This window comes from Panicum virgatum, chromosome 3N (assembly GCF_016808335.1).
Source record: "Panicum virgatum strain AP13 chromosome 3N, P.virgatum_v5, whole genome shotgun sequence".
Lineage (NCBI taxonomy): Eukaryota > Viridiplantae > Streptophyta > Magnoliopsida > Poales > Poaceae > Panicum > Panicum virgatum.
The window spans coordinates 22,865,363-22,875,874 of NC_053147.1; the positions used below are offsets into that span (position 1 = coordinate 22,865,363).

Consider the following 10,512-nt stretch of genomic DNA (forward strand, 5'->3'; position numbering starts at 1 on the left):
ACAGTTACCGATTGCTGGCAATGCACTGCAATCTCACATTTTGAACCCAGTACAAAATCTGAGCTAGTAGTTTTTTTCTGCATCCAACTAACGAGAAGCAGCTGCGTCCAGATGACTGGAAATTGCAATTTAACCCCAAAGACAACTAATCATGATCAAGTACTAAATATCACTAGGTCAGAAATGGTACATACATTACATGGACAGATGAAGTAAAAGTACCAAGAGAAAAAATGATCTCAATCCTTGGTGATTAATATTAAGAAACAAATACTTCAACTAATAGCTGGTTACAGATGCAGAGCATCAGCTGGATCCAGACAATCTGGATAAGTTTTACACGATTAGGTCACCATGACACAGCTTGATCATTGAGTTCACTGTTAAACAATCTTGGTTATATGATCCGAACTATGCCATCTCGTATCATTATCCTGTTTGCATCTTGCATCCTCTGAAAGCACAAGGAAAATAAGCTTTAGTACAACCCAACACACTTGCTATAATATGGCACGCCTTAAACATAGGTTTTTTTTTTCATACCTCCAAGATAAATTCTACTTGACGTCTGGTGTAAGGTGCAGCTGACTCTCTATTAACTGTCTGCTCGATGTCATCAATTGACATTTGATCTACATGGTTTGCCAACACATGCTGACCTAGAATTGCTTCAAATGCTTCAATTCTGCAGATTATGCAAAAACAAGGGAAGCAAATGATCAGCCATAAACATAAAACAATAAACAAAGCCGAGGAATCTGATTTGAAGATTATTTAGTAACCTCTCTGCAGGAATATCCTGATCATTTGATGTGTTCCCTACATCCACATCCATTGGATCGTTTCCAGAGCTGCGAATAGGGATATTTTAGACAAAAATTGAGCTTTATATAGGAACCTGAACGTAGAGAAGATAAAAGCTAAAAGGGGAACAAACGCACAAATGGGAAATAAACCCATAAATGAGGAGCTACATAGTTCTTAAAGAATCTAAGACAAATGGACGCTTTATGTATAATGTTGGTAAAATCACCTTCCATTCCCATCTGCAGTGCCATCATTTGCACCTGCATCATGATCAGCTTGCTGTTTCATCTCCATTTCCCTTTGTTCACGCTCTTCCATCTCAGTCAATTCCTTATGGTATATTGCAAAATTTAGAACTTGCAATGCAGCCTCAACATCAGATTTCAGAACCTGTAACACAAGATATGGTTGTCACAATCAGATTTCCACAAGGACAAATGGCTTAGCTATCCTTCTAAAGTCAATCCATCTGTAGAATGGATGAGTTTTAGGAAAATTGTGAGCAAAGAAATAGGAACTGTGGTTTATCAAGAGTTATTGATGTAGGTAGGCTACTTGGATAACATGGTACAAACAAACTACCTCATGTCTCAACTTCATCTTGGCATGAGCAGTAGACAGACGAATTATGGTTTCCAATGTCCTTGCCGTGATTGGAAGTGTACCACCACCAGACTGTAAAACACATGGGTGAGCAAATGACAACTATAAACATATATATCATTAACATGACAGCAGGCAGACATTCTTGAATCAAACCTTTGCATTTGCGCTACCATCCCTGAGCTCAGCATATGAAGTAGCAATATGGTCAGATGCCTGCAGTAGTAGAAGAATGACAATGAGGCAATGATAGATCTGAAGCAAGAGCTTCTATTATGTAAGAAAAGATATTCTCTTTCTTGCAGAAAGTGTATTGAAGAGGAAGAAAAGGTAGAAGCCCCAACAAGGGCACATTGTAATGCAAACTTTAATACTCGTGCACTTTTTCACCATGAGCAGTGCCATTATGTGTGCAGTTATGCATTGATATCCATTTTGTACATAAGAGTCTGGTCTCATGGTGCCCGATCTCAATGCACATCCATCAACACATGCAGCAGCCTTACTATGGGGTGAGAAAAACATCTAATGTTAATGCACATCTATGGTTCTGTATCCAGGATTGGAAACTTTACCTCATCAGTGAGCTTCGGTTGAATGAGGTTCTTCGCATAATGAATATATTTCTTCAGAAATTTGACAGTTAGTCTGTCCTGCTTCGATTTCTTGCCTCTTCTTCTATCCTGACCATGGAGCATTCTATCATATTTAACAAAAATAGCTGCATTAGCATCACCATCATCCTCTTCAGCATATCCCGCTTTATCAAGAGACCTTGCTCCTGCAGTTTACAAGTTTATTCTTTTATTGAGCAAATGAAAAGAATTGATGACCTGAGAAAAAAATCTGCTGTGACTGTACAACAAAGTTACCTCCATCATCAGTGCAATATCTATGCATCCGTGCAACATGTTCTGAAATTTGCCGATCAATCTCAGGATCCATTTGATCAAGAACAATAAAAAGCAAATCAAAACGGGAAAGCAGTGAATCTGGAAGCCCAATGTTCTTTGTTGGCGTCAATGAACGATCGTACTGTCATACAGCCCGAAATCTTTGTCAGGAACAACAATCAAACAGGTGGAACATGCTTATGGAACAAGGCAAAGAAATGTTAAGAGCTTACAGTTCCATATATTGGATTTGCTGCAGCAATTACACTACATCTCGCATTCAGTGAGGCATGAATTCCTGCCTTTGCAATGGTTACAGTTTGCTGCTCCATAACTTCATGAATAGCAACTCGATCTTGATCATTCATTTTATCAAACTCATCAATGCAGACAACACCACGATCAGCAAGAACCATGGCACCAGCCTCAAGCCTTCTCTCCCCTGAAATAGGAATTTAGTCCATACCTTTGGAGGGATCTGAGCAGGAAAACAATAAGTAGAGTCGAACAATTTACCAGTCTCTTGATCAGAAGTCACTGCAGCAGTCAAACCAACACCAGATGAACCCCTACCAGTTGTTGAGATAGCCAAAGGGGCAATGTTCATGACAGCTCTTAGGAGCTGGGACTTCGCAACAGAAGGATCTCCCACCATCATCATGTTTATATCTCTGCATGCCAAAGAAACATAGATATAAATAAACTAATTGCACTCAGTGAAATCATATATCAATAATGATCTGAAATGTCACTAACCCTCTTAAGTGAGTTCCATTTTTCAGATTCTTCTCAACACCACCGAGCATCAATAGTACTACTGCCTTCTTTATCCAAAGGTGACCATATATGGATGGAGCAAGTGAGTTTCCCAGCAGGTCAAAGGTGTCATTTCTCCTTGATATTTCTTTCATCCGCTTCAGATCTTCTCGAGTATAGACAGGTGCATTTGCCTCTTTGTTAAGAAGCGACACATTATTAGCGATAAGGACAGTTCTACAGGCAAAGTAATACAAAACCACATCATACTTCAAAAATAGGTTAAAAAAATCGAGCAATAGAAATAGGTAAATTGAAGCCAGGTTTGGTGAGGGTAGTAGCTGAACTACCTGAACACACCACTAACACTTCCCTTGCTTTTCCCTGGAAGAGCCTTGTATACACCAACAATTGAGACACGATCACCTGGTTTGCAACAATCTACAAGATCATCTTCCACAATAACATCGACAGTTCTTGGGAGCTGTCCAGGTGCAGAATTTTCTGGCACCTCTTGCATGGACAATGTCTGGTGATCCTTGTATTCACACATTCCATACTCGGTGACCAACAAGTTACCGTTGTCATCCTAAGGATCCCAAAATAGCAGCATTACAACAAAATAACAATCGGGGTTCATTGAATGGAATTGCAAGAGTAAAAATAGTAAAATCGTACCCTTGTTGGATAAACTGAGCCAGTAGGCAAGCCTACAAAAGAAGTGATGTCCCTGTATTCCCGCGAGAGAAACTCTCCAGTCACAGGGCAGAAGTGAACACTCTTAACAACTTTTGGCCTTACCAGAGAGCCTGTTTTTAAGGAGAAAGGGATAATATTAGCACTCAAGGTGTATAAGTTCTTCACTGGAACCCTCATGTATCTATCTGCGCTTATGCATTAGCAAATTGATGGCACAGAGTAACAATTTAATAGAACAGTAGATAGCATCAAATTGGTATGTGGTACATAAGTGAGGAACTAACATAAATCCAGTGCTTAAAGTTCAATAACAAAATCAAGCACGTCAGACCATTCTGACATTGCCATTCATGTTCAGTTCTTACTGCAACAGAGCTAACAAGGGCAATTTCTACCCATTCTGTTTTGTAGTTTTCCTTTACCAAAAAGGTACTCCACGGCCAGCAAAATGCTAGAGCTCAGTTGGAACTTGTTCAAGAGGTCTTGACGGCAATTTAGTACCACGAGAACCAAATGCACCCAACAAGCAGTATGATTTGAACTAGAGCCATGTGACAACGAAAATGCAGTTGTTTTTTTTTCCCTGAAAGGGAGAGGGGGTCATTACATTTGGTGACGATGCCCTCGACGCAGACCATGGTCCCGATGAAAGAGGACATGAGATCCCTGGGCGTGACCCTGTGGAAGCCGAAGGGCCCCGAGAAGCCCACCATCACGCGCTCCCCTTCCTTCAAGAACTTGGGATCCAGATTCCTGGCCACCTCCGACACCGCGTCCGACGCCGGCTGCATGTACTCCCCTGGGCTCCGTATCACCCTATTCACACGCAGGGCATCAACGAGGAGCAAACCCAACAGGAGATCGGGATTCGGGAACGAACGAGCGGGCAAGAGAGGGGAGGCGGCGTCGGGCACCTGCGGGCCAGGTCGAGGTTGTGATTTCGGAGGTCGTCCATGCCGATGATGAGGCGGTGGCGCTTGTTCTGGACCATGTCGCGCACAGCCTGCATGTACACCCCCTTCCCCACCTGCGGAGGAAAGCGACAACGTCAGCCGAGAACCCGGCGGCGGCGGCGCTAGGGATGGCGAGGGGGCTTACGTCTTGGTCGAGGAAGTCGAGGAAGGCGCGCTTGTGCGCCGCCATGGCCTCCTCGTTGACGTCCATCGCTGGCTGCCGCTTCGGAGACGGAGCGCGAGGCCGGAAGAGGTAGAGAGTAGGGGAGGAGTGGGCGCGGGAATTGTGGCGGCGGCGGGGCGGGTGGGTTTGGATTTGGGGGTAAAGCTGGGGACGAAGGGGGCGCGTTTCGGCGGGAGTTTGAGCGCGGTGTGGCGGGAAGAGGTGGTTTTCGCGCGCTCCGGTACGCGGGCGGTGGACTCGTTGGGCCCTGGATAACGCGTGGGCTAAACAAACAAAAGTAGAAGCCGTTCTTTGGGCTTGGGTATGACATGCGGGGCCTGTTGTGGGGGAGAACGAAAAAGAAGGACGCGCGAGCCCATCGGCTAGTGCTGGTAGTTTTTGGCCCATTAGTGCTTGCGGCCTAATTGCGGTTCCCTCTACTGAATAACAGCCCCGCATTCCTCAACGGCGCGGGGCAATCAGAATTCAGAAAGGCGCCGTGCAGAGAGCCAATCATCAATGCTGCAACGGTCGAGGGACACCATCATGGTCGCTGCTGATCAGGTCCCCTGTCTCGCTGTGTAGGCTGTTGCAGCGCAGCCAACAGCAGCAAGCCAGCGACCCCGCAGGGCCGCGGCCACCCATACGGTACCCCGTACCCATCCCTGGCCGAGGATCAAGCTCCACGGAAGCACACACAAGTCACCCACAGCCGACATGCTGTGATTGGGCTGACACGGCGGCAAATCTACTCGCAGTTCTAGAACACACCGCCGGTATGCAATGGTACTCCCTGTACTCTCCTATCACACTATGAAACATTTTACACCGGAGTTGCGGCCGGAACAGGGCGCAGCTGCTAAAAATACCAACTTTTTTTTTGAAGTCCTAAAAATACAACTTTGTTCATACCGGAACCGGAGTACATCTAGCTAATTACACAGGCGACAATTATTCCGAGCTCTTAAAAGTATGTAAACTACTAGGGTGCTACCGAGTACTGACGAACAAAACTTAAACTAGCTGAAGCCGCCATGAGTGGAGCCTGCCTCTTCTTGTGCCGCCTCTTCGCGAGGAGCAGCACGTACACGACGAATCCCATCTTCTTCCGCCTGGGCTGGAACTGCTTGCGGGACGCGCCGTCGTGGTCGATCCTCAGCGGGGAGAACACCTCGTACTTCTGGCTCAGCATCTGCCCCAGCGACACCTTCTTCCTCGCGTGCGTGGCCTTCGCGGCCTCAAGCTCGCGGTCCAGCTTCATGCTCAGGATCTCACCGATGGACACCGTCTTCATGCTCTTCTGCCCGGCGGTCACCAGGCTCAGGCCGTTCACGTCGTATATCCCGGAGCCCGCGCGCCGGGGCGTCACCACCGTGGTCTTGAATTTAGTGGAGTTGTTGTTGATCGGCCGCCAGTTCTGGATTATTTGATCTGACCGCAGTTTCCGGAGCGTCTCTTCAGCTGCTAGCTTTGCCTTGTTTGCAGATTCTTCCCTCTTCTGAGCCTCCTCCAGAGCCTTCCGGCTCGTCTCAACAGCTGACCTTGCTTCCTCTACTCTTTCCAAGAGTTCCAGCTTACACTGGTTTGCCTGATCTAGCTCTTGCATTGCTGTGTCGATTTTCTTCCTAGCCGCGCCATCCGCTTCTTGTGCTTTGAGCACAAACATAGAGTGCTCCTCAGCGGAGAGTGTGACATCGGAAGTTGAAGTGCTCAGGTCCTGCCCGTTGCCCAGGTTTTTCATCTCTGCCACAGCAATAGCTTCTCCACGTTGTGAGGCTTCCTTCAATTTCTCGGCCATGACGATCCTGAACTGCAGTGTCTTCGTCTTAGACCTTGTGTGCTCGATTGCAGCTGTTGATTCATAAATCTCGTTCTTCAAATCCTCTGACACCTTCCTGTGCTTCGCTTTCTCAGAATTCAAGTGCTTCATCTGCAACCAGATTTCAGAAGGCTCAAGGACAGGTTGTGGAGCTTTTACTGCTTGCAGCTTTGCAACGGTTTTCGTCAAATCTGCTTCTAGTGATGAAGCCTTCCCTAGGTTCGACTGTAACCTTTCACGGGTTTTCTCAAGTGATGCTTTCTCCTTCTCTATCTCGCTCCTTAATATGTTGATAGTATCCGTGTTAAGGAATGCTTTTGCCTGATTCAGCTTGATCAATGTGGTTAGTGGAGACTGTGTAACTTTTGCACTCTGGATTGGTGGCTCCTTGTGGCTACTGGATTTATGTTCAGTAGCAGGAAGTGGATGTACCTTCCCCATATCAGCATGACCTTTTGCGGCATTAGTGCTCTCCGACGTTACCTTCTCTATTTGTACTTTCAAGCCATCAATAATCTGCTTTGTTTCCTGTAGTTCTTTCAAGACATTATATGTTTCCTTTTCTTTAACAAAAAGTTCCATCTCCAGCTTCACTGTTTGTTCCTCAACTTTTATAAGTTCTTCTTCCTGAAAGAAATGGTGTCCGTGAACAGAGTAAGAATACAGATTTTATCTACGAAGAACTGAAAAATGCATAGAGAGAGTGAACACATTCTTTGAAGAATATGATCTCCTTATATATTACAAAGGATGTGGCTGTCAATAGCCAACCAAACAGCAAAGGGACAAGATATTAAACTTGCAACAAGCACAACCAGTAAATCCAACTTAAATTTCATAGGTCAATTCATCATTCCTTGGTCCTCAGATTGCAGTTTGTAAGAAAGCATACTTGGGAGGAAAAAACTCAAAGGCATTGAATAACAGACTGAAAGACTATGAAATAACACTAAAAGAGGAAAAATCCAATCGCCTTCTGATTCTTAAATCACATCTACAGAGACCAGCTAGTAATGCAGCAGCCCCCCCCCCCAACACCCCCCACCCCCCATGTCCCATATAGGATCTTACTATTACTAATTGGAGGCTCATTTGAAGTCTCCACGTGAAGCCACCTAGGATCTTAGGTGGACACTCTAAAAAAATAGAGAAGTCTTAGAAATTCTCACAAAAAACAGAAACAACTAGCCATCCATCTGACTACTCTAATCATAATAGTCATTGGATTTGTTATCTTTTCTAATAAATTATCCACCTCTGTCATTATAAAAATAGACTAAAGTAACCCTCTAAACATGTATCTAAATTACCCACCTCTGCCACTATAGAAAAACCTAAAGCAACCCCCTAATCTTCATGTAAATTATCCACCTATACCATTAAAACAATAATGCAAAATAGCCCCTAAATTTATATATGGATTATTCAATTATATCATTATTAAAAGTTAATTAACCCCTAAATCTGAATATAAATTATATAATTATACTAAAATATAAAAGTATATCAATATAAAATTCTAAGTTACTGTTTATTGTTTATATAAATACTACTACGATAAGTGTTAATGTGTATTCATGTACGATAAAAGAGATAAGAACACTAATCATAAATAAGTAGTTTAATTATATATATATCAAACGCACATGGAGCTGCGGTGCAAAATAAAATCTATTGTAACTATATTATGATAAATATATATTTTATAGTGTGTGTTAGAATATTTAATAGATGGGAGTGTGTGAATAGATAATTATAGTTATTAGTTATATGATTTATTTTTAAAACAATTTTAATTAGCCCGTGCGGGAGCACGGGTTGATAGGCTAGTTATTATAATTGGGATGCCTCATGTGTTCGGCTAATGCCAAATTGTTGTCGGCATCACCTCCTGTACTCTGGTTTAAGCACTTCCACTCTAGTGCCTGTATCAGATGACACATTAATAGTAGTATTCACAGACCTTGAAATAATGCCCAATAGTTTACTGGTGTTTTCTCCTCGACTCGGGCGTTAAAATCATAACTTCCAAGTTCTGACAAACCATGACCCCAGGCAAATTAGCCCTGTGTTGAGGGCAAGTCTATGGTAAATGTCACTGACAAGAGTATATTGGACACTTGGACAGCACTAGCATCGCAATAGGAAACACTAGCAAGTTATTTCCGCTGGCCGAAATATTTCAACTGTAATGATCTCTAGTAATTCATCTTTTGCTAGTCAGTTAACCCTTTACATCCTGTTCTGCACTTCTGCTCCACCCTATCTCATTTGTTCCATTTCCAGGATACAAGCAATTTGGCATCAGGTTGTGGACAGGCAAGGTGAGAGTCTGATAAACTGCGGACTAACCCAACAGCATCAAGATCCAACAGTGGGCCATTATTCCTCGCCATGCCGGGCCGAAGAGGCCATCCAGCTTACTACTAGCAGTTAGTACTAAATGCCATGGCGCACTTGGTTCCTTTCGGCTCCAGATTGATCCCAAGTCCCCACGAGGTCACGTCACAATCGCCCACACACCATGACACCCACCAACTTCGCCGAAAGGGATGATGGCGTATGCCCCTCCCCCCAAATTGAAAGCAAAAACCTAACGTCAGCAGCCGAAACAACGTCGGAGGTTCGGAACGCAACAAATTGGAAAGAATCTCCCCTCGCGTCACGAATTGCTGCTCTCTTCAAATGCGCAGAGCCGCGGCCAATCTCAAATGAAATTGATCAGGAAATATGAAAGCGCTTTGAAAACAAAAGGCAGCGGAGATTGGGGGGAAAAGAAAGAAATTAGTGGAGAAAGCAGTACGATAGCAACCGAGCACGCCGCCGCCACCAGCGGCTGCGCTTTGTAAAGCCAAAGTCCACTTGGGCGCTTTGCATAAACTAAAACCGGTAGCGGAAAGGCACGGGGTGGTGGGACGCGCAGCGTGTGGTGCGAGGGCCGGCGGACTGACCTCCGGGCGGAGCTGGACGGGCGGCGGCGCCTGCGGGTGCCGCCACTGGGAGACGGCGGCGGCCCCGCCGCCGAACAGTAGGTCGACGGCCTGGCGCACGGACTGGAACGGCGACGTCGTGTCCACCTCCCCGCGCCCCCGCATTGCCGCCGCCGCCTCCAGGTCCGCCTCCTCGCCGCTCCCCGCTGGGACGCCGGCGGTGACGGCGCGCTGCGCCGCCACCTCCGCCATGGCGGCCGCCCGAGGACACCGGTGCACGGCTCGGCTGCCGGCGGTAGCGTAGCGGGGGGCAGGGAGCGCGGTGCGGGGGGCGCGGGGCAGCGGAGAGTAGTGTCCTGGTGGGCGCCCGTGAGCGAGCGCTGCCGGGGTTTGGGGCCTCGGTTGTCCGTAAGCGGCGGCGTGCGGGGGTGGCTGGTGCGTGCGCTCCCCGCTTTAGCGCGGCGTCGGACGCCGTAAACAACTGCTCGCCTTGCCTGGTGCGGTCGGGTCAGGGAGTCAGGGTGGTGTGGTGTGGGTAGCTAGTGGTTAGGTCAGCCCTCCCGTGGCCTGTGCCGCTGCTGCTGATCCGTGGATCACGCCGTGTCCGGACGGTGAAACCGCGACAGCTCCGATCCCCGGCGTCTAGACAAGGATCGCTCTGCTGAGCCTAAGCATCTCCAGTAACTTGGCAAATCGAATTGTCATCTTTGATTTTTGGCAAAAATATTAAAAATACTCCTCCAACAGTTTGGTAAAAGACTTAGCAATTTTTTGCAACTTGGGAAAAACCAGCCTCCAGCTTGTAAATATACGCGCGCGGTTGGCATCGTGGTTTCTAGTCAAGTGGGAGGGTGAAAAAAGAAATAAATAACAGAGAAGGGTTCCTGAT

At 46.1% G+C, this 10,512-nt stretch overlaps 2 protein-coding genes across 2 annotated transcripts; both read right to left on the reverse strand.

Annotated features, from left to right (window-relative positions):
* Window positions 1-146: 146 nt before the first annotated feature.
* On the reverse strand, window positions 147-5,025 carry LOC120665163 (DNA replication licensing factor MCM3 homolog 2). Its single transcript, XM_039944622.1, has 16 exons — window positions 4,857-5,025; window positions 4,673-4,785; window positions 4,366-4,574; window positions 3,738-3,868; window positions 3,410-3,648; window positions 3,060-3,296; window positions 2,820-2,974; window positions 2,537-2,745; window positions 2,283-2,445; window positions 1,986-2,191; window positions 1,567-1,626; window positions 1,390-1,482; window positions 1,034-1,197; window positions 783-851; window positions 544-685; window positions 147-454 (listed from the first exon to the last, which is right to left on the reverse strand). The coding sequence occupies exons 1-16, from the start codon at window positions 4,920-4,922 to the stop codon at window positions 398-400; spliced, it is 2,313 nt and encodes a 770-aa protein (XP_039800556.1). The 5' UTR covers window positions 4,923-5,025; the 3' UTR covers window positions 147-397.
* Window positions 5,026-5,704: 679 nt separating this feature from the next.
* On the reverse strand, window positions 5,705-10,058 carry LOC120665164 (WEB family protein At2g38370-like). The gene is made up of 2 exons (XM_039944623.1): window positions 9,645-10,058; window positions 5,705-7,320 (listed from the first exon to the last, which is right to left on the reverse strand). Exons 1-2 carry the CDS (start codon window positions 9,873-9,875, stop codon window positions 5,857-5,859), a joined length of 1,695 nt encoding a protein of 564 aa, XP_039800557.1. The 5' UTR covers window positions 9,876-10,058; the 3' UTR covers window positions 5,705-5,856.
* Window positions 10,059-10,512: the final 454 nt, after the last annotated feature.

Excerpts from the sequence above, each read along its gene's own strand:
- LOC120665163 (XM_039944622.1), bottom strand. The coding sequence starts at position 4,922 with ATGGACGTCAACGAGGAGGCCATGGCGGCGCACAAGCGCGCCTTCCTC. Across the intron at positions 4,575-4,672 it reads AACCTCGACCTGGCCCGCAG|GGTGATACGGAGCCCAGGGG; the intron begins GTGCCCGACGCC and ends GCGTGTGAATAG. Across the intron at positions 2,446-2,536 it reads CAAATCCAATATATGGAACT|TACGATCGTTCATTGACGCC; the intron begins GTAAGCTCTTAA and ends GCTGTATGACAG.
- LOC120665164 (XM_039944623.1), bottom strand. The coding sequence starts at position 9,875 with ATGGCGGAGGTGGCGGCGCAGCGCGCCGTCACCGCCGGCGTCCCAGCG. Across the intron at positions 7,321-9,644 it reads CCGTCCAGCTCCGCCCGGAG|GAAGAAGAACTTATAAAAGT; the intron begins GTCAGTCCGCCG and ends CATTTCTTTCAG.